Raw genomic sequence first — 24,052 nt, 5'->3', positions numbered from 1 at the left:
AATCAATCTGGTGTAATTTAATTCTGAAGAAAAAAATGTATGTCGTATATAATATTGCCTTCTTGGGCAAGGTCGTGGGGTTATCATCTCCATAGGTCACGGTCAAGGTGGTAGTTATCTATTTGTGTCCTAGTTGTCTAGTAGAACATGAATATATTCTTGTAAATTAGAGGGCGCTACAATGTGAAGACAAAAAATGTGTAGGCCGTTATAAATGCTGCCGTCTTCGACGAGGTCTTAGGGTCATCCGCTCCATATTTTACGGTCAAGGTCCCAGTGATCAAAGTGTGTACCTGATGACCAACAGACACACACACAAACACAAATCATAATAATAATTCAGAGATGGAGTGAGTCTACGTTAAACACGATTCTTTTCTTGTTCATCCAACAAACAATAAATGAGATTTGGATCAGCTTAAGTTGATTACATACCGGGTAGAGATCTTGGTGGAAACCGGAGTCCTCGTTTATTCGTATTTAGGACGCCCTCTTCAAACTGAGCACCAGATACGGACCACTGAAAGTTCACTTCAGAGGCATTTAGCCTTCCACAACCGGGTCCACGGCCGTTAAATGATAAATCACCGACAAGTGAAACGCTGTCATGGATATAAAATGATTATGATGATAATAATGATTAATAATAATATAAATAACAACAAATGCAATAATGGTCACAGTGATGAATTGATAATGATATTAATGATATTGATAAAAAATGATAATAAAAACAATAATAATTATAATACTGATAATAATGATGATAATAATACAATAATATTAAAAATCACATTCAACACAAATTTATACTTGGACAAGTATTTGTTATCATGTCATTATCATTATTTTGTATCAGTTGTCGTAGTAGTTGATTTATTAGCTGTATTATTATTATCATTACTGTTATTATCTTTATTATCATCATCACCATCTTCATCCTCATTGTTGTGATCTTCCTCCCTATTTATTTATTCAATTATTTTTATTTTTTTGTTCTTAGCGAATCACAGATAGATACTCACGGCTTGTTTACGTTGACCACTCTGTCTGCGGGGATTCCTATGGTTCCAATCTTAAACTTAGGCTCCTGTTCATTCGCTTTCCGCACGGTGAAAGTCGTCGAATTCTCCAGTCCCAGTAGGTTCCTAACGGTTAATCGCATCACGTACGGAGTATCATCAGGCAGGAGACTGGCGCCGACGACTAACTCTGCTTTATTGTCACCTGCATGGTAACCACACACAGAAACGATGACAACAATATTTATCTTTTATTTCAAGTTAGACACAACTTCGAAAAAATCATGTTCAGTGTTAAACGCCCTCAACTTGTATTGCCTTGCAGTGTTCATAACATGCATGAAATATATTTTGAAGTCGACTTTACAGATCTTATGATTAGGGTTCATTCATCTTCAAAGTCCACGAAAGATTAGTCATGTGAAGATCCTTCACGTATAGTTATATCTGCACTATTATATTTAATATATATATATAGAGAGAGAGATATATATATCAACAGTACAATACAGTACAAATTATGAGTATGATAACAATAATGACAATACTAATACTAATGATTCGATATTTGTCTTATCGTGTTCATACTGTTTACCGTTTGTTCTCGCCAGTATATTCGTGATCCTCTCATCCACATCCTCTGTCGGTCTCTGAATGGACCACGTGTATGTTAGACCACGTGATCCGCCGCCCTTTGACCTCAGAGCCGAGAGCCTGATGTCTCCGCATTCGGGAACTTTCGGCTCGCCGTCAATAAGAGCCGTTGGGGTTACGGGATTGTTCGGAAGGAGCACTTCGACCATGCCGGACGCGGTATGAGAAAAGAGCTGCCGGAAGGCCCGGATGTGATCTGGTCGGAGTGCGATTCTGCTCTCTGTATTACAAAAAACAGAAGAAGAAGAAGAAGAAATTGAAATAAAAGTCGTGTGTGACCCAAGCGAATAAGCAAATTAAAGCCAGTTCGTAGATGCTATCTGCGCACGAGAAATGAAGGTCATTGTATGATATTAATAATGATAATTATACAGTTATTGACTGGCAGGGGGTGTAATATAATAAGATATTTGTATACCGCAAATTGCAAATTGCCTCTAAGCGGTTTAAGCCTATCACCATGAAGAACCCATTTCATGGTTAGCGGACGGCATACATGACCAATAATAGGGACTTTTAAATTTACACGACGAGAACGTGGACCGCCACGTGTGACGTCCTTTCCCGCCCCCCCCCCCCCCCCCCACTCAGTGTTATTTAGGGTACGCATATGCGTGTTCCAACCGACCCCCCCCCCTTTCAGCAAAAGTCCGGTGTGTAAAGTCAATACGGTTCGACCTTTTTCTTTTGTATACGAGCCTTTTTCAGCACCCCCCCCCCCCTTTCAGCAAAAGTCCGGTGTGTAAAGTCAATACGGGTCGACCTTTTTCCTTTGTTACGAAAAGGACATTTTGGCAACACGCATGCGGTCATTTCGAAACCTGAGTGGGGGGGGGGGGGGGGCCGGGCGTCCTTTTAAGGTAGTGTGACGTCCTTTATGGCACTGCCGAACACGGCCCAGTGCCTTATTAGGGACTTTTAGATTTGCACGTCGACAGCTTTGACTGCAACGTGTGACGTCATTTTAAGGCACTGCGCATGCGTCACGTCGTCTCAGTCGGCGATTGAGAATGCGTCAACCTTGATTTTTCTAAATCTAGTACATACATACATATTGTTATTTATATAGCGCTTTACATAAAACATGCTCAAGGTTCTAATATGCCGCGTGCGCATAAAATATACAGTTCCTCAGGTAGACAAAGGAACATCCCTTCCCTGCTATTATGTTAAAATGTGTAAAACAGATGTCGCATGCATATTCACCTGTTCTACACATTTTTACATAATAGCAGTGAAGGGATGTTCTTTTGTCTACCACATCAATTGTTGAGGGTAGAATGAGGAACTGTATGTTTTGTCGAGTGCAATTTAAAAGATTTCTAATGGTAGTTAACATGGGCAGTTGAGTACGTTGACACGCATGATCAGTCGGCGTTCGTCGTGTTCTCGTCCACTCAATCTAAAAGCCCCTATTAAACACAAAGTCACACGCGGCAGTCCACGCTCTCGTCGTCAAAATCTAAAAGTCCCTAATAGCCACAGGTCGTACACACATGCAAAGGTCCAAGTCTGAGCATCTAAGAATAATCACTGCCAAAGTGATGGATTAACTTCATTAATATTATTTTGTTAAAGTCATGTAATCAATGTACATTCTTGCACCGATGGCACATTCTTTGATAGCCATAGGGTAGTAATGCCGCAGTTGGACTCGAACCGTGTACCATGTGATTCACAGTCCAGCGACGAATCAACTATACCACGATACCTCTAAGAAAGAGAAAAAGAAGAAGGAGAAGAAGAAGAAGAAGAAGAAGAAGAAGAAGAAGAAGAAGAAGAAGAAAAAGAAAAAGAAAAAAAGAAGAAGGAGAAAAAGAAGAAGAAAAAGAAGAAAAAGAAGAAGAAGAAGAAGAAGAAAAAGAAAAAGAAAAAAAGAAGAAGGAGAAAAAGAAGAAGAAAAAGAAGAAGAAGAAGAAGAAGAAACAAAAAGAAAAAGAAAAAAAGAAGAAGAAGGAGAAAAAGAAGAAGAAAAAGAAGAAGAAGAAGAAGAAGAAGAAGGAGAAGAAGAAGAAGAAGAAGAAGAAGGAAAAGAAGAAGGAGAAGATGAAGAAAGAAGAAGAAGAAGAAGAAAAAGAAAAAAAATAAGAAGAAGAAAAAGAAGAAGAAGAAGAAGCAGAAAAAGGAAAAGGAAGAAGAAGAAGATGAAGTAGAAGATGAAGTAGAAGAAGGAGTAGAAGAAGAAGAACGAATAAAACATGCCAGGTATCCATTTAACACATGGGTGTAGAGAGGCTAATGAGAATTAAAATACTATGTTCTCTACCTGACTGTGGATTAATTGTGGCTCCCTTGCCCAAGCGCACAACCAATTCCCTGCCCTTGCGCCACTGGCATTCTGCTTCGTCGCCGAACTTCGCCACTGAAGTCTCGTCGAAGATTGCCGAACATTTCTTAAGGTTCGCGACGTTCACGTCCTTGTCAAAGAAGACGATAATGGCATCGGCTTCAAAACGAGGAGAGGGATAAAATAAATAACAATACAAAGGAGATGGTTCTGACATCATCGGTAATGCTTATACTTTATAAATTAAAGTAGCTGAAAATATATGAAATGTTTAGTTTGTTTTGAGCTTGCATGGAAGAAAGGTGGAAAGAAAGAAACTAATGACGGAGGAATACCTGTCCTGTTGGTATTAGAAAATGTTGTGATTTCATATAATTCCTTAGCAACGAAATTTAATCGAAATATTGAATTATTACAATTCCTTTTACATGGTATGGCTTTATTATTTTATAAAGGTGCCGAGCGTAGTATTAGTAATCTATCCATGTAAAGGATCGCCAGAATAGCTACTCAAGACTAAACTTGCGTCTTGCGTTTTCAAAAGCAATCCTACTGTCAATTGGTATTGCTGTGTGCACATCGATACATCTGGCAAACGAATGACTTTGAAAAGGGAAAAGTTAAAGGTAAAGACCGATAGTGGTAAAATTGCGGTTCAAGTGTTTTGGGTGCAAATATCAATTCACTATTGTTTAAATATTGCCCGCAGAGGCTTAGATGGCAATACTTCAATGTTCAATGTTGAAGTGCATTCGCGATATCTATCCAGGCCGGATCGTTATAATAATTTACCAAATATATTATTAGTAGGAGGTTTCCCTGCAAAATTTGTATCATGACGTATTAGTCAAAATATATTCTTTCACATGATTGTTAATAAGAACTTCCATTACGTTTTTGAGAGGGGGCGTTTCCAAAACTGGTCTATACCTTAAAAGGGTATATGTAGCTTACCTCTATCGCTCAACCGAGCACCTGAAACCGCGGGTGCCGCAGCGTACACGGTGAGATTGTGACACTTGCCCTCTGGTGCGTCGTCCGTGCGTATGCGCGTGCGTCCGTCGAGCGTGAGGCATAGCTGCAGGACGCGCGAATCCATCTCACAGAATCTCCCTTCAACCGTGAGCTGGCTATCTGACACGAAGCTCGCTTCATCAATGGTAATCCTCCTGGATTGGTCTAATGACTGCTGAGCGTCTGGTGTAATACAACGATAGCAACAACGACAAATGATGTTCAGTTTTATTTCATCCATTTTGTACAATTTCATTTGAACAAAAGTACTTTCGAGATTTTAAAAAAAAAATCGATAATTTCAGGTCAATTTAAATACCATAGTACATTCCCTACATAAATTATGTTCCGATTACGTAATACCTGATTGCAATAGGTGATGCATGAAAGCTGCAATCGTGTCTTTAGTTTCAGTTTCTTAGATGGTTAGCTCTCCGGTCTTTTAATGTCTAAGAAGTCTATTTTATTACGATTATAACATTATTGATGAAGCAGTTAAGAATACCTTGATTCCCCAGCAGAAATGGGACAGCGGGTAGTGAAAACTGCTCCTCCCGAAGAGTACTGAAATCCTCATAGCTGATCACCTCCCCGGTTTCACCATCACCTTCGGTTCCACGTTCATCTTGGTCTGCTCCGTCAGTCGAGGGTTGAGCTGGTGTGTCGCCCTCTCCCGGCTGAGGAATGTTGTACGTGAGTGTGAACGGAGTGCATTTGTCCTTGTCCGAGAGTGTGATTTGTGTTTCAGCCAATGCAAGACGTGGGAGGCGGTATACTACGTAGAAAAGGTCGGATAATAATTGATATACATATAAAATCAATAATCAATGAAAATAATTTCTGTCTTTAAAGTTGGAACAATGTATTCCCCCCAAAAAAAAAAAATTAAAAAAATAATAATAATAATAATAATAATAAATAAATAAATAAAAAATAAAAAAATAATAAAATAAAATATAATAAAAAATAAATAAATAAATTAAAAAATAGTAGCTGTATTCAGCTAATCGGAATGCATAATCTGCACATTACTTTATTCAGAAAAAGAAAAAAAAAGATCAAGAATTAGAAAAATGGAAAGAATAAAGGGAAAAAAAACAACAACAGCAGAGAGAGAGAGAGAGAGAGAGACAAACGGAAAGAAAGAGAGAGAGGGGGGAAAGAGAGAGAGAGAAAGATGAAAAAAATAAAGAAAGCGAGACAGAGAAAAAAAAAATACCCATCAACCTTTGTTGTAATAAAATCAATTTGCAATAACCTTAAAAAGCGAGGAAGAGAAAAAAAAGTAGATACATATTTAAAAAAGGGAAAACAAAGAAGTATATTCAGAAGAATGGGAAGAAAGTGAAGGAAATAATAACAACAGAGAGAGAGAAGGAAAAAAAGAGCCAAACAAGAGACAAACAAGAAAGAAAGAGAGAGAGAGTGAGAAATAAAAAGAGAGAGACGGACAGAGAGAGAGAGAGAGAGAGAGAGAGAGATAAAAAGAGATATCCATCAACCATCTTTATATAATACTATTGAGGCTTGTTGCACGAACCCGAAACTCTCTAACAATGGTTCACAGCCAGGGACTATATCATTACAAATAAATGAGCAATAGTGCCCATCAATATTCAATAACCTTCCCCCTCGTTTCCTCGAGTCTTCTCTTTTCCTCTCGTTTTTTCTTTTCAAGTGGTGTTGGTGGAACTCGATATTGACTAGATAATTAATTGGACGCTAGTTCATCTCGTTTTCAATGGACCTTTAGGATAATACAGCTGAAATATTTAAGGACACACAGTTCACTTCGTCAATTCCATATGCTACTGACTCAATCGTGCATTGTTTGTATTATTATTCACAAAATATTTGTTGATTGCTACGTGGTAGAAGAATCGAATACTAATATCGTGTCAGCAATACAAGCGGCTATTCAAAAAGAGGTATTTTGAATACGAAGAATCTTTGTGGCATGATCGCATAAAAGCAATTGATAATGAATTAAGAGAGGAAGAAAAATAAACATTCGTTTCATATCTATGGGCAATAGTATTCCATTTTTATTTTGGAGATTGCTATGTGGTAGACGAATCGAATACTAATATCATTTCAGCAATACAAGTAACTGTATACAAATTTGTATTTTGAATTCTAGGAATTTCGATCGCATGATCGCATAAAAGCAATTGATAATGAATTAAAAGAGAAATTGAAATAAAAAGTCGTTTGAGTATTGAAACAATGTAGAATTATTTGATTAGGCAGTAACGCTACAAATGAAATCAGGTTAGTTAAAATATACCCACCCCCTTTTCTCTGTCTGCCTCTATCTATCCATGCCCTCTCCCATCATATATCTCTCTTTCTCTCACGCTGAATTTCTACATGTTAATTTATTTCTCTTTTCCCCCATGTATCCCAATCAATCCCTTCATTATGTTATCTTTCACTCACATCAATGCCAGATCAATCTTTCATTAAAAGAAAAAGAAGGGAAAGAAAAGAAACGAAATCAGTTATATTATCAACTCTTTCAGACCATTGCCGATCTTTTGTCTTGCCTCTTATTGCGGTTTTTCATGGCTGCATTTCAGTCTAATTGTGCATACACGAGGACAATTCTGATATTAATAAAAGGGGGTTAATTTTCCATTCCCGATCAGTCGAGTCTTGCTACAAACAAGCATCGATTTGCCCGTCTATTGTTTACACGTTTCCATGGCATTATTGGTTTCCGCAGTGTTGACATGGCCGCGATGAGAAAAGTTATCGCGCGAAAAGTCAGATAGGCTCTTTTCCACATACACTCTGTTTTTCATGCGATTCTTTCCGCAGCTATACTGCAATATTCCTAGTTCATTCATGTAATATAGTGCAAACGCGATAGGAAATTGCAGTGGCTTATTGCGTGATCATCCTGACTCTTTGTCAGAATGTACTGAACAGCAACACATGATGGGAAATGGGTACATTTTTTGGCTCTCAATTTATTTACTTTAACAGGCTTGATAAGGCACGATATTGTAATTCTCCAAAGAGAAGACGGTGGAATAATCGGGATCGAATAGTTTCATTTTTAGATGTGTTTTCCTAAATAAAAGCCTGCATGCATACAGGTAAGTAGAATAAATCTAGGTTGCTCTAACTAAGTCCATTGATTTATGGGGCGCTCAATGTTAAAGCTTCGTGTGTTGTACACATTACTGCAATTCTCCTAATTCATACAATATTTTTTTTTTTAAGTCCTAATCATGAAATAAAATACTTGTTTTGTATCATAATATAACTCTTCATCTAAATGAAAAATAGATTTGAGTCAATTATTGACTCGAATCTATTTTTCATTTAGATGAAGAGTTATTGTTATTTTCACTGGGCAAGGATATGGCACGAAGCATCCTATAAATCTGGAATGGATAACAATAGCTAGATAAATTTCCTTATTAAAAATCAAACTACCAGAAATACTATGAAATAAACAAAATTATTATTTAGGAAAAAGCTTCATTCATGAAAGAATTCACACGTATAGACCGGTATGACGGTGTCGTGGTCTAGTGGAAAGCCGTCGGACTGTGGATCCCATGGTTCGCGGTTCGACTTCCCCTGCCGCACTAATAGCGTAATTTGGCAATAAATTAATCTACATTTGCTACTCTCCACCCAGGTGTCGATTGGATACCGCTTGGATGGAATTCCTTGAATGCTGTGAGCACCACAATCGGTAGCCCAGCAGACCCGGGATATTATTCGAGCGCCTGGACACCTTGTGTGGTGGATATGTGCGCTTTAAAAATAACCGTTATTGCCATTGTTATTATTTCCATAATAATAATTAGTAGTACTAGTAGAAGTAGTAGTAGCAGCAGCAGCAGCACAAGTATTAAAATTAGTAGCATAAATAGTCGTAGTAGTAGTAGTAGTAGTAGTAGTAGTAGTAGCAGTAGTTGTAGCAGTAGCTGTAGGAGTAGTAGTTATCACTACGATAGTAGTAGTAATCTAACAGTAGTAGCAGTGGAAGTTATCTTAGTAGTAGTACAGTAGTAGTAGTAGTAATCGTAGTAGTATAAATTGTAGTTGATTTAGTATTTGTTATTAGAAGTGAGGAGGGCAAGAGCTATCTGTCCACTAGTTTAAATGAAAATGCGACTCTCGTGACTACAGCGCACCCGTTTGGTGATTGATCTGGAATTCAATGACAATATGGCAATTCATCTTTGCATATAATTACCAGACTAGAATGCAGACTCGATCTTCACGGCCGTTAACTGTATTTTCAAATTATTATTGGCAAACGAGATTAATTATGCATCGGGGACGGAGCTTCATAAGGATAAAGATAGGACTGCATTGGAAATAACATCAACAAATTTAAAAGTTGATGAAAAAAGCTACTTTTGTTTATTTTTAGTTATTGGACATAAAAGCATTTCAGTCAGTATTGACTATTTCTGCCTCTCACGAGGCACTTGAATGCATAAACAACCTATTACATATGGCCAATGATAGGTAAAAGAGAAGACTTTATATATATATATATAGAACCAAAATAATTAAATTGGTAATATAAAGAAAAACCTTCAGCCCATGATAACACAAATTAGATAAATAATGCTTTAAATACCAAATATTAGGAACCACTTATCCCCCAAAATAAAGCAAATAAATACATTTTGGAAATAACTTATTTAAAAGAAGTTTATAACAGGTCAATTTAAACTAATAAAATAAAATAAAATTAGTTATCAAGTTAAAGCAATAGGATATCACTTACGAGATGCAGAATCTTCCTCACCAACTCGTTGAGTTGGTTTTACACCATCCTCTTGGGTTTTTCCGGTGTCTTCTTTAGATTCGGTACCATCTGTATGAGCTTCCTCTACCTGAGGCTTGCTGGTAGGGCTTTTTTCATTTACGTTTGCTTGAGCTGTTGTTCTAACGCCAACCGGCGTCTCTTCGCCTGGGGATGGGTCCGATTCAGGTTTCCCATCCATGCCGCTCCTTGGCGTAGTGTTAACCCGCTCCTTATCCTCCTCCTCTCTTGGTCCATCAGTGGCGGACCCAGGTCCCCCTGCTCCCTCGGAAGTACTCTCTCGGTCGGATAGATCCTTAGGATCACTTGGTGCATCAGTGGCGGACCCTCTTCCTCCTGCTCCCTCGGAAGTACTCTCTTGGTCGGATGAATCATTTGCATCCCTTGGTGCATCAGTGGCGGGCAATGCTCCCCCTGCTCCCCCTGCTCCCCCTGCTCCCTCGGAAGTACTCTCTTGGTTGGGTGGATCCTTTGCATCCCTTGGTGCATCAGTGGCGGACCCTGTTCTCCGTGCTGCCTCAGAAGTACTCTCTCGGTCAGATGGATCCTTTTCATCCCTTGGTGCATCAGTGGTGGACCCAGTTTCCCTTGTTCCCTCGGAAGTACTCTCTCGGTCGGATGAATCCTTTGCATCACTTGGTGCATCAGTGGCGAACCCTGGTGCCCCTGCTCCCTCGGAAGTACTCTCCTGGTCGGAAAGATCCTTTGCATCCCTTGGTGCATCAGTGGCGGACCCTGTTCTCCGTGCTGCCTCAGAAGTACTCTCTCGGTCAGATGGATCCTTTTCATCCCTTGGTGCATCAGTGGTGGACCCAGTTTCCCTTGTTCCCTCGGAAGTACTCTCCTGGTCGGAAAGATCCTTTGCATCGCTTGGTGCATCAGTGGTGGACTCTGTTCCCCCTGCTCCCTCGGAAGTACTCTCTTGGTCGGATGGATCCTGTGCATGACTTGTTGGATCAGTGATGGACGCTGTTTCCCCTGCTCCCTCGGAAGTACTCTCGTGGTCGGATGGATCATTTGCATCACTTGATGCTCTCGTAGTCATTTTCTGTCCATTACTAGCCTGGAGGGATTCATCAGGGTTACTGCTGGTTCTGTTGGAGTCGGCGTCTTCAGGAGGATTTGATTGGTCATTTGTTTGGTCATCGGTGCGATTATTAACTTGTTCGTGCGCCTGATCAGCGGTTTGAGTAGTTGGTTTATCACTTGATTGGTCCTTTGGTTGGTCATCGGTTCGATTACTAACTTGTTCATGTGCCTGATGAGCGGTTTGGTTAGTTGGTTGATCAGTTGTTCGGTCCTTTGGTTGGTCATCGGTGCGATTATTAACTTGTTCGTGCGCCTGATCAGCGGTTTGAGTAGTTGGTTTATCACTTGATTGGTCATTTGGTTGGTCATCGGTGCGATTATTATCTTGTTCGTGCGCCTGATCAGCGGTTTGGTTAGTTGGTTGATCAGTTGTTTGGTCCTTTGGTTGGTCATCGGTTCGATTATTAACTTGTTCATGCGCCTGATCAGCGGTTTGATTAGTTGGTTTATCAGTTGTTTGGCCATCTACTTGGTCATTTCGAAGACCACTCTCTTGCCCATCAGCTTCACCATTCCCTGCCTCTGGGTCGCTGATCGACGTTCCATTCGATGAGTTTTGTCCGGGATTGGACTGCTGTGTGGTATCACCGGGATGCACTGTAGGTGCCAGTCCTCCTATGGCGTGAAGTTCATTTACAAAGATGGCCAGAAAAAACAGTAGAAGAAGGATTTTTCTCTCCAATATTCGCGCCATCCTTCAGCTTCTAAGACAGATGTTCGATTGAAATGTCTTAGTGTATCCCTCTTTAAGTTATCAATACCATGTACGAGCGGGTGCTAAAATATCTTAAAATCCAGAACAATAACAAATCTTCTTTCCGTAGAAGACTTCCAACTAATCATGGACAGCATGAACCGCCGTGTGTCAAACGTTCCAAAGACTATGTGTAAGTCTGTTCTTAAATGGCAGGTCTTCTTGGTTTTCTATACATAAAATCTTTAATATCAGCATGTGATATATTATATCCAAGTTTGATATATCAATGTTGTTCCCAGCAGAGGGTTTTCGACCGACGACGGACAGCAAACTCTTAAGCGTTCTTTAGAAACGGATTCAATTCAAGTTGAAATGTCTTTGGTGTGGTTCTCCCAAATTCGTTGATATAACATACAGTTCGGTGAGATAATATCTTTAAAATGTAGAACAATATGAAACGATACTTCTTCGAGAGAGGTTCCAACCGAGAATGAACAGCACAGTCCTTACGACGAGTGATCCTTGGCCTCAGGGAGGGATCCCTTCTCACCTGAAATGTCTAGGCGTGCTTTTCCTTATTTCGCCAATGCCATGCACGAGCTGATGTAAAAATGTATCTTCAAATGTAGAAATACACAGTGCTGCTTCCGGCAGAGGGGAAAATGACAATTGACAACTAGGTCTTGGAGCCAGTCCGCATAAGGTCGTGTTCAGATGTCAGGAATTTCTGCTGCAAGTGTTATAGACCAGACCAACGATATCTTTCAGTTGATCCCTACTATGTTGCGGACCCAAACGAGACAAAAACTTCAAAGGCTCTATAAAATATACAGCACTATACTTTCACTCAGATGTGACTAGTGCGCAAGTGTAGCAACTGAGACTCGTCGTTCGTGTCACAAGCGCTCCAACTAACAAATGATGCAACATCACGTCCGCAAAACCAAAATCTAAATCTATTCTTACCAAAAAAGCAATTAAACGATGCTAACTATTTCAAATGAAATGCAGAAGACAACGGGGAAGTAAAAAGAGGTCATACAAATATCAAAATGGTTCCGATGTTCAGCCTTTTGATTAGCAAAGAGCTTGCAGCACGCACCAACCTTCAATTCATTATTGTTAATCAAAAGAGGTGAATCCATTTGTTATTTTGTTCTCATGAATAGGTCATATCTTACGGTAAAATGAAGCTGGGTAGCTTTAATAATTACTGATTCATTAAGTATTGATATGAAGAATTGAAGAACATCAGCGATATCGAAAATCAAAGTTTATTAGTTATGTTGAGGGAAAGTCTAACGGAGTGTCTATTGTTTGAAGATATAATAGGTCGATGACGTAAAATGAAGGTCAAAATATTCGTTTCACTCGCATCAATATTAACCTCTCCCTCTACATGCATAAAAAACAATAACTTTGGTTTCCATAGTTGTCATTGTCTCCCCTTTTGTTTAACTTTCCACACACAAACAAACCCGAACCAAACATACCTATCGCATTCGTTCGTTTACCTTTAGCCTCGATACTTTTTCATTTTTTCCAATTGTAATAATTTCTCTCAAGAACATGATGTCTCAACTTGGGGGTATAAATAGAGAGATATGACGTTGTACAACACATTACCCGCCAACAATTGGCCGATATCCTTTCACAATTTTTTTTCTTTTCCATCCTGTCCACCCCTCTGTTTCTTTAGTCTTCTTCTTCAGTACATCATAATTATGATTTATCACCTACCAATCAATTCAATTCAATTCAAATAGTTTTATTACCATAAATCTAGCAAAACATGAAATAATGCTTTAATACATTAATCAAACTAAATCTCACACCACCAAAACCCCCCATCCCTCTCCCCCTTCCGAGGTTCTTGAACATGTTATTTACAATGCATCAAGACAATGTAATAAAAATAATAATATTTTAAAGTTCACTCCAAATTGTATTAAGTGAGCACTAATTTTGTTTTTTTGGGGGCCCCCTCGAAAATTTGAAATATTGCACCCCCCTTGAGCGCCAGGGGGGGGGGGGGATCTCCAAAAAAAGGTAAAACTAACATTAAAAAACGTCAAAATACACATTTTTTTCCCCCAGGGGGGGGGGGGGGTCAAGCCCCCCCCCCCCCGGGCCCCCCTGGATCCGCCACTGTTCAAATCTACTCGTGTTCACTTTCAGTTAGAAAAATATAAAGAAACCCCAACAAGATGATTGTCATCAATATTAATAGGGCCGCCTCCTCCCGATGTCTAAGATTAATCCCTTTCTATCCATCCCATCCCGATCTCTCTTTTTGTCTCCTTCCCTCTTTCTCTCTCTCTCTCTGTTTATATAGGTATGTCCGTATCTCCATTTATATAATGTATGCATGTATCTCTCTCTCTCTCTCTCTCTTTCTCCCCCTCTCTCCCTCTCTCCTTAATATTACGTCAGATTCATGAATCCTATCCATGCGGCATGCTAAATTTCACGTCGGGCTTTCCCCTTCCAGCCCACCCCTTTCTTTTCACCCACAATATCTCCGTCATTAATGAGTACTTTAAGAGGAGGTCGTTCTGGGAACATTGAATAATATTTGTAAGCTATTTCAATATAAATGTATCCTAGAAAGGAGTGGCCCTCGTTCATACTCGAATTATGACTTGTAACAACTAAGAGTTTATAAATCATGCTTTCAAGCAACATGTTTGTGTAGTCCAACATACAGATTGTTGTGTACAGTGCGTGTGACTCGTGCCTCGACTGGGTAACTTCGTCATCAATTGATGATTCCAAAAGCTCTAGGTGTATATCAATATGGATAAGTTACATGAAGAGCTTTCTCCAATCGTTGATGCAAACTTTTTTTTGTTAAATGCATTCACACGACCTAAACTCACCTTTATCTATAAGTCCAGAATTATTATTGTTTACAAACCAACTCGTGCAAGTACGTGTAACAATAAGGGTCACTAAAAACGAACATACCTGAACCATCTCTGGGTTTTCCATCTGTTTTTCCGCCTGGTTCCTCTCCTGCTTCACCCCTCCCAGACTCAGTCTCCCCTGGCCCTCCTGCTTCACCCCTTCTAGACTCCCCCTCTCCTGGCCATCCTGCTCCGTCGCTTTCTTCTTCATCGCTTTCTGGACCATTGCCATTCCCGTCATCATTTATTAAGGTGGTGTCGTTCATGTTCCATGCCACAGTCCCATTCCTCCTTCCGCGGCCCATCTCCATCTGTTTCCAGCCCTTGACGCCGTTTGTTAGGTTCTGTCTGGCTGTTTTGATGATGCCATCGATGGTATCCACAAGATCCGCAAAACCATCGGCTGGGGACTCGGTTGGGCATATCTTGCATGCTGTTAAGACGTCATCGTTGTGTTTCCGTGGCTGGCACGATACATCGTACAGTTTGTCCTGTGACTGACTCCTGGAAAGTTCCCACACGTCTATCATTTCTGAAATTTTCATTAGCACCTTGAAATAGTAGAGGTTTAAGTTATAGGTCTTTGGCGAATTGTGTTCTTTCAAACTTCGTTCAATTAAGTCCGACCCTCGACAGGTTGTTCTGCTCTTTAGGTAGTTAGTGTACAGTGCGTCAGCTTGTCCAATGGTTTTCCTAGAATCCTTGCTCCCTCTCCAGCTTAATGATGTGCGGTTCAGCCGATATTGAAGATCATCACGTGTGTCATTTCCCTGTCCCCAGCCTGGCTTGGTCTGATTTCGAGGCTGTCCGTCACCAGGACTTGAAGGTCCCTGAGGCCTGTCCTCTCCATGTTTCTCAGCGGGCCTTGTCTCATTCTGAGCTGGCCAACCTACATAGTGGGAAGGGCCATCACCTTTGTCCGTCCCAGTTTCCCCACCTCGGCTTGTCTGATTTCTAGATCGTGCTGGACCACCTACAGGGGTCGTCGAGCCATTTTTTCCTTTCCCACCTTGAGAACCATTAAATAGATTCTTGCCAGTGCGATTTTTCCGATCAACAACACCGAATGAGGGCCTGCCGTGTATGCGCAGAGCGTTGTTGATGCTATTGGCACAGTAGGAGGTTTTCCTGGAAATCGATATCATCAGCTCTATCAAGAACTCGTCAAGGTTAAAAGGACCCATCTCCGTTCCATTGCCTCTAGTCTTCGTCAAATTATTCCTTTTCATGTCCTTTACACTTGACTTGTTTACCATGTCAGACATTCCAACGAACTTTCCAAAGATCTTTCCGTAGCGTCGCTCTTTGTCCCCGCAATAGCCTCTAGATAGTTGCCTCTTGTCCAGTCCTTTGCGATAAGGGACATCGGCAGCCCAACAGAACCATTTATTTGACTTTACAGAGGAGGACGTAGAAATGCTATCAATCAGTTCATTATCATAATATTCTCTTTCTGACGTGCGGTTTTGAGGACGTCCGCCTTGCATGTAGTAAGCCGCCGATCTGTTGATTTGCGACTCACTTCTTTCAAGTGAGTGGTTACGAGCTCGTGAGTTCTGTCTGAATAACTCAAACCATTTGTCGAGTTCCGTATCGTTTCCTGAGCGATGTTCCTTTTTTGGCCCAGGCCCGTCATCACGACACAGTGCCGTCAGCATCGCTACATACTCGGACAACGATATCTTCTTGTTGGCGATCCTCCGAGGTGCAGAGAATAGTCCAACAATGGCATCTTTGCGGAATCGTCTAAGAAGCCTACCAGGTTTTCTAAGCACCAATGAATCATCTCCTGGTTGAAGACCTTCTCCAGACCCTTGTCGAGGACCGTCTCTGTCTACTGGACGAGTACCCTCACCATATCCTTGTCGACTCCATTCACCATCTACCCAGCTACTTGGTATGGTAGAGCTATATTCACCATACCCTTCTCCATATTCATCTCCATATTCACCATACCCTTCTCTAGGGCCGTCTCCATATCCTTGTCGACTCCATTCGCCATCTCTTGGAGTGGAGCTACTTCCTGGGCTAGAGGTACTTTCTAGACTGAAGCTACTTCCTGGACTAGAGCTACTTCCAGGACTGGAGCTACTTCCTGGACTAGAACTACTTCCTAGACTGGAGCTACTTCCTGGACTAGAGCTACCTTCAGGACTGGAGCTACTTCCTGGACTAGAACTACTTCCTAGGCTGGAGCTACTTCCTGGACTAGAGCTACTTCCAGGACTGGAGCTACTTCCTGGACTGGAGCTACTTCCTAGACTGGAGCTACTTCCTAGACTGGAGCTACTTCCTGGACTGGAGCTACTTCCTAGACTGGAGCCACTTCCTGGACTAGAGCTACTTCCTATACTGGAGCTACGTCCTGTACTATAGCTGTCTCCGTACCCTTCTCGGCTTCCTTCGTGATCTCGTGAATGAGTTTCGTATCCGTACCCCGGACCAGTACCTTCTCCATACCCTTGTTGTGTTCCTTGGTCAGCACCCGGTTCTTCCATCGAACCATCCCTAGCGTTATCCCCTGCGCCGCCAGGCCAATCCCTGGTAACATTCCATTGGTTCTGCTGTCCGTCTTCTACTACCCCGTCGTTTATGACTTCCTGTACCAGCCCACTAAGCACCTTTATAACTGCTCTCACTTTTTCAAATTCCACCGATGATGGGTTACGTCCCAAGGATGCCTTCATCAGAGGCAGAGCATTTACACATATGAATCGATGGGAGTTATCAAGCATTCCGAAGACTCTTTCGAACGTGAGGATCTTCAGCATCCGAACTGCCGAACGCCTGACAACCATCCGAACAATCCCGGCAATCGTACTGCTGTTAGAGAACGTACGGATTTTGCTAGTCTGGTTGTTTAGTATTTCGCGAGCACGAAAGTCAACTTTCAAAGGCTTCTTTTGACCCCACTTCTCTTCTTGGTCATCTTCGTCGCCCTCGCCTCTATCCTCGTCATCCCCTTCCTCCTCCTCCTGATCTATGTTCCCATCCCGGGAGAGTTGCCAGTCCCTATTCCTGAAGGTGAGGGTAAAGCAATCTTTCCCGTACGCATGGAGCAGTCTTGATGGTTTGTGAAGGCTCCCTGTAAAAAGGGTTAATGTTCCAATACATTTGACCTCTCAACGACTTCATCAACATGTTTCATTACAAAAATGTAGATTCTTAACTGTGGAGCATATACATGTGTGTCAAAGGTAAGTTAGGTGCCAGTGACTCTTAATGTGCAAATAGGAATTCTATAAAAAGTGTTCATCTGTCAAGGATGGCGGGTAAAATCACGGATTTTTCCATTTGAAGTAAATTGAAGGTGAACTCTTTATAAGCAAAAAAAGGTGAAGACACGTCAAGAAGTGAACATCGAGAAAATAAATGAGTACGTATAAAACATGACCGAAAAAGAAAAGAAAAGAATTCTGATAATTGAACAATTCAGTGATTGCTTACAACAATCTTAATCATCAGACAGTTTACGACAAAAGTCAGTGAAATTTGAAGGCAATGAGAGAGCTTAGTCATGATCTAGTTATTACCTGTGCCAATAAACGTAGAGATCAAGATATGAATATAAATTATGCTTAAAAACAAAATGTGCAAAATAATACTCAACATCATCAAAATTCGCACTCTGTTGGTAAACTTTCAGATTACAGCTGTAGATACAATGCAAGAGTTCATATGCATGTGCATAAAATTAATGTCCTGGTGAATCTCATTTAACAAGAAATATCCCGGAACAAAAGAGATGCTTACACTGCCGCATGCATGTACGTACTTGTGAGAACAAAGTTGTATAGAGTGCTACTCTTTGGTTGATGAAATCGCGTAGTTTTAATGTGCTCAGATTAAGTTCCTCGGAGAGGACTTAAATCCGTCTTCCCCTGGTTGCTTCCATACAAGCATACACATGCTTCATGAGCAGTCAGGCAAAACAAACACACAAACGGTGTTATTTGGGCAAAGTGGAGGATGGGTGTGGAGTTCATGTGCGCAAAATTAGATCTCAAAACGAGGCCTGTGAAGAAAATTAGGATACGTACCATACATGCATCTATCGATTAAAGTGAAATGAATGGAGTTTCCAGGTGTTAACAACGTTTCTGATAGTGCGAACAGTGTTTCTTCAGGAGTGCCTTCCGACTATGAATTTACATTACAGTGAAACACGCTTTAGTGACCACCTGTATATAAAGACCACATTTTCCGTTTCCCTTGACAACCAGTTCCCGTAGAAACGGAACCTATACCTAAAGGTTAATTGCCTATAAAGACCAGTTTTCATGTCATCCTTGAGTGGTCTACATAATAGGTTTAACTGCATGCAGCGAAGTGATCATCAAAATGACGATGACGCTTGGTTTAAGATCCAAATACTCAAGCTTTCCAATGATATTCGCGACTTCCAACCTCGGACTTCAAAGGTAACAGCACACATGTAGATTATATTGTATAACATTAGAAAACGGCAGTTGCTTGGAATAGTTAGTTGCCAGTTAGGTCTCCAGCTCTTAAAACTCCTTGATCTAAGTAAGGACCTAAAGGGCCACTCTAAATCAACTAACATAGCCTTTCAGAAGATGAATGCACCTCTACATATTAATTTTCTAGCCTCTAATTTTTCAAAAAATCTCTAAATTGACCAAAACATGATAATGACCATCCATTTTTCACAGATCTCATGCTTGCTGGGCTACAAAAAACATAATACGGTCACGTGGCTTAATGACGCATTTGACGGTCATTGCGGACATGTCCGATTTGTCCTACAACTAAGGATCGTACACTCTTATTTCAATTCATGAATGAAACGTACTGGGATTATCAAGTACATATTTGCTTTCGGATACATGGCTTTGTTTTCAATTAATATCATAGTTTGCCTTTTTAAAGACATTTTAATGCCTAAATCACCTTTTTTTCACATAGAAGTATCATGCAGTGACGTCATATGCTGTTGCACAATACAGCTCCGAAACTGGATTTCTGAGAAAAATCGTTGTCATATTCGGAATCTCCGTCAAAAATAATTGTACATGTCCTTTTTTCATTTTTGTTTTTAGCCCGTTTTGGTTAGATTGGCCTTTTGATAGGATCTATAGTCAACCCTTTCATCTCTTCATAGTGACTAAATCTGTATTTGTATCTTTCAACTGAGAAAGATGTCTTTAATTAAGGAACTTTACATAACTATCTTGATCTCAGGAGACACGAACGAACGAACTGAGAAAGATATATGTGTAGTCGAACCTGACTGCAAATGGTGCTTGACTACAGTGGTCACTTTAGAAGAATGGTTTTTCAGTTGTTCGTTTATGCACTATCCGAAAAATCCGTGGTTACCATTATTGATTGTAATTGATATTGATATCAATATTAGTAAGATTTAATAGCCTGGTCTTTCACCATACGAAGTTTACATCTGATGTTAACACCAGATTGTTATTTTTTATGATTGCAGGTTAAGGGGTTTAGGTAAGAAACTGCTATAACATAGTGAAATATTTATGTAGATGGAGTGAATAGTCAAGAAGCCTTAACAAAATTAACAATTTAATGGCTTGGAAAAATGTACCACCGGTTTGCACTGCAGCAGTATGTTCTGAAGTAAAAAAAAAAAAAAAAAAAAAAAAAAAGAGCTACACATTATTTCCTTCCACCTTTCTTCTTTTACCCGCTTACTTTCTTATCGTCATGTTGTTCTTCAATGTTTAAAAGTGACCAGCGGGTGTAACGATGGGAATACGAAATGAGACGGATATTAAATTCAAATTAATGACAAAACATGAATCAAGAAAACTTGAAAAGATGCCCGATTCGTTAGTGAACGTGTTAATGAGAACAAATGAGGAATATGACAAGAAAAAACAAGATGGTAACATTAATATAATATCGTAAAAGAAACAAGGTAATCATCAGTAAACGTCCCCACCCCGTTAAAGGGATCCGGTAACTTTGTCTCAGATTCTGAAACAAAATTCTGGATTTAGCTCATGATGCAATGATAATTATAAACCTTTAGGTCAGTCAGGAACCCCATGACTTTTACAAGCCGATCGCCTGTCTGATTATCAAGATATTTATGATTGGAATTACAAATTTTGAAAACCGTTCGCCTGACGGTTTTCAAAACACTACAGTCTATTGGGGAAATCGAGTATGGTAAAACCGGTCCCTCAAAGAATTTTTACTTTTTTGAGGCACTTCTTTCATAACACTACAGTCTATTGGGGAAAACGAGTATGGTAAAACTGGTCACTCAAAGATTTTTTACTTTTTTGAGGCACTTCTTGATCATTTTGAAGCGCAATTTTTGTAGGGCTTCAATATTACACCATACCACAGACACTGATAACATGTAAGGCCGTGTATCTCAGATTTAGCATTGTTAAACGATCCCTTTCAAAATAAGAGAAGAAGATTTATCATGAAATGTTAACAATGCATAATGCATTACAATTAACCAACTCTGGTGAGAAAATGACATTGTTCCTTGTGCAATTAGGGAATAATGGTAGTTGTAATACTTGGGTCGCCATTTCGATCCCACTCTCGTGTTCTCTTTCTTATAATCATGTTGTCTTCGACATAAAAAGGGAAGAAATTACGAAATCAATATGATGAACGATGAGTGATAAAATAAAACTAAATATATGTAAACATTAAAGAGCACCAGACAACAGACGATTGAACTAGAATGAAATGAGATTCCATATGCATGGGAACGATTACATTTTGGGTTTACCCAGGGAAATCCCAATGCTGTTCTGCTTGCACAAGCTATTTCCACGTACCCATTAACACATGGATGGGGAGTGGCAAGAGTGAATTAATGACTTGCCAACAGGACGTTAATGCCGGGCTGAAATTCGAACCGTAATCTCGAAGGAATTGGAAATCAAGTAAATGAGCCACTATACCACGGTTCCTCCAATCTCTCTTTCTTTCTCCCTCTTATCATCCTTTCTCTCTCTCTCTCTCTCTCTCTCTCTCTATTTCCCCCTTTTTCCCTTCAGTGTAACGTGTGCACGTGTTAACAACTACTATTTGCAAACATAAAATAATAAATGAAGAGAAAAATCAACCGATCATAAAATTAGACAAAATGTAAAATATTTTGGAACAGACTGAGCAATTAATAATGTGAAGTCAAAAAATGAAAAAGGTTTTTTTAGTGCTAGCTGAAAACATTTGTGTGCGTTAAAATTGCAATTTATGACTTTGAATACAAATGTCAAAAAGAAAATATTGGTGTTTAAATTAATTTTGACGCATGAAATCTCTGATAGTTTAATTTTACTTATCTATTAATAATATTTCGAATCTTAGTTGGTCAGTAATTTGGTTGGTTAATTATTCATTGTCTTGTTTGGTGATTTTAACAGGGTTTAGAAGTACGTTTTCAAAGATGAGAACCATAAATTACTTTGACTCATTAAACCAGTGTATATTCATGATATATCTGCTTTGCTATTTCTTTCTTTGGCTGTTAGGAAAATAAACATGCCATTGTTTACAAACACAAAGAAAATGTATTTTCACTCCAGTCACACCGACGAGACAACCACCTAACCAATAAGAGACTGATCAAACAATGTTGCTGCCTTAATATTTCTGTTATCAATTCTTTTAGAGCTGGTTGGGCGTGGTAAGTGGGTTTTGAAAATTGTTAGGCCTTACCTGTCAATTGATCCTTGGCTGGGCCTTCAGCCATCTTGTCAATTCCGTCTTTGATGCCATCGTACACTTCTCCGATGGTTTCGTCAAGTTCCGAGAGAAGCATCCGAAGATTCCTGGTGGCAGCATCCGTAGGACATATGTGGCAGGCTGTGGTGGCGCCCTCTCTAGCTGACTGGCCCGGTGCGCACTTCGCGTCGAAGTATGTTCCATTGGACAAGAATCCCGCCCTTCCCCAGCTGTCTATCGTGTGAGCCATCTTCATGAGGACCACGTAGAAGCTACCCTCGATACCACCGTCTCCTCTCCACCTGCCCTTAGCAAGACGTCCAGTGATGTTACGGATTCGGGTCATGACGTCTCCAGCCCCTTGCAGAGGGTTTCCTGTTTGAGTTTCTATTTGACCAGAACTTTCGCGAAGTCCACCGAATGGACCACCGGTGGAGTTTCGGTGTCGAGAAGCATTCAGTTGGCGGTTCAAACTTCTGAACTCGTTCCAGAGTTCCTTGAAGTCTTCCTCACCATCAGTCACATTGGGTAGATGCTTGGCTCGCTTGTTGATGAATTTCGTGACATCACGGGCGCACGACGCACTTTTGTTGACATGCTGAGACATTAGCGTGAATAAGTAACCTTCAAGATTGAATTTCTTCAGGACCTCCTCATCATCGCGAAGTTGAGGGTCATCGTCATCAAACCAATCTGCAGATTCGAAGATTTCCAACAAAACGTCATACTCGTCTTCTTCCATCGTCATGCCTGTCATGTCACCTTCTTCACCCATGGCATCTTCTGTATGTCCTGCCTCTCTGTTTAGTCCTGAACCCTCACCCCGGTTCGTTGCGTTTTTCGACTGGCTTGGGTCTAGGTCACTAAGCGCATCAGCATGTCGAAGTTTGTTAATGTATCCAGAAAGATGTGGTATTTCTTTACCTCGAAGCTTGCGGGGCGACAGGAACAAACCGATGACAGCCTTCCTGATGAACAATCTGACTGCAGCTCTGTTTTTCTGTTGAACGGACAATGCCTCATTTGGCTTCCCACCGGTTACAGTCCCAGGTTCTCCGCCCTTTCTTTCTTCTTCACCACCACCTGCTCCTTCTTCCATAGCATCATCTACCATAGCATCTATCTCCGCAGATATTTCGTCATCAAACTCTTCCAGTTCATCGTCTGTGATATTGCGCTGCAAGGCATGGCGTAGGAGCTGCTTCCCGTTCCGGCAGGTGTATCCGTAGAGGGCGTTCACATGGCCAAAGACTCTTGCAAAGGATTTGATCTTCAGTATCATCAAAGATGACCGACTTGCAACAAGTCTCATGAAATGCGTCAGGTTGAGATTGGGGTTGTCATTCTGGATCCGCTGGGTCTCGTTGTTCAGTCTCTGCAGAAGTTTTCTGACCAGGAGCGCCGTCTCCCCTTGATGCTGTTGACCCTCGTCTCCGTCCCAGCTCCAGTCGTTGTTTCTCAATGAGATGTTTATGCAGTCCCCACCTAGGACGCCCTCTGGCTCTGGCAACTCCTCAGTGACATCAGGCAGCGATACTTCCACAACTCCCCCTCCAACATCTACCCCTAATGCAGGTAAAGCCAGGACCAGTGCAAGAAATGCAACAAGGAACTGCCACCTCCCCGACAACGGTGTTTGTATTTGACACATGGTTGTTACGAGATCTCACTCGTAAATAAGGCACGTCGGTTAAAGTTTGCAAAATATATTTTACATACAGAATCAATCTGCTACAGATATGTCGATATTATAGTATATAGTTTCCTACATTGCGTTAGATATCAACTATTTCAACAGTTGCGAGGAAATAATAATCCAGTCTACGTATAAAGGACCACTTGTTGAAAAGATGGGAGCTAGCGGAACTGCATACGATGAATGTCTGGCGAGGCAATCACTGG

General features: G+C 40.6%; 1 protein-coding gene across 1 annotated transcript in view; it reads right to left on the bottom strand.

Annotated features, from left to right (window-relative positions):
- LOC105442393 overlaps nucleotides 1-23,801 on the bottom strand; it is a 36,027-nt gene extending 12,226 nt beyond the window's left edge. Inside the window, exons 1-7 of the mRNA XM_011674458.2 lie at nucleotides 22,145-23,801; nucleotides 5,483-5,752; nucleotides 4,918-5,160; nucleotides 3,943-4,122; nucleotides 1,618-1,896; nucleotides 1,026-1,227; nucleotides 436-602 (exon numbers count right to left, since the gene is read on the bottom strand). Coding sequence (XP_011672760.2) covers nucleotides 436-602; nucleotides 1,026-1,227; nucleotides 1,618-1,896; nucleotides 3,943-4,122; nucleotides 4,918-5,160; nucleotides 5,483-5,752; nucleotides 22,145-23,801 — 2,998 coding nt within the window. The remainder of the gene's footprint in view (nucleotides 1-435; nucleotides 603-1,025; nucleotides 1,228-1,617; nucleotides 1,897-3,942; nucleotides 4,123-4,917; nucleotides 5,161-5,482; nucleotides 5,753-22,144) is intronic.
- Between the last annotated feature and the right edge of the window lie 251 nt (nucleotides 23,802-24,052).

This window comes from Strongylocentrotus purpuratus, unplaced genomic scaffold (genome assembly GCF_000002235.5).
Source record: "Strongylocentrotus purpuratus isolate Spur 01 unplaced genomic scaffold, Spur_5.0 spur5_scaffold_20, whole genome shotgun sequence".
Lineage (NCBI taxonomy): Eukaryota > Metazoa > Echinodermata > Echinoidea > Camarodonta > Strongylocentrotidae > Strongylocentrotus > Strongylocentrotus purpuratus.
The sequence above is the reverse complement of the archived record's forward strand: the minus strand, read 5'-3'. Positions and strand labels throughout refer to the sequence as shown.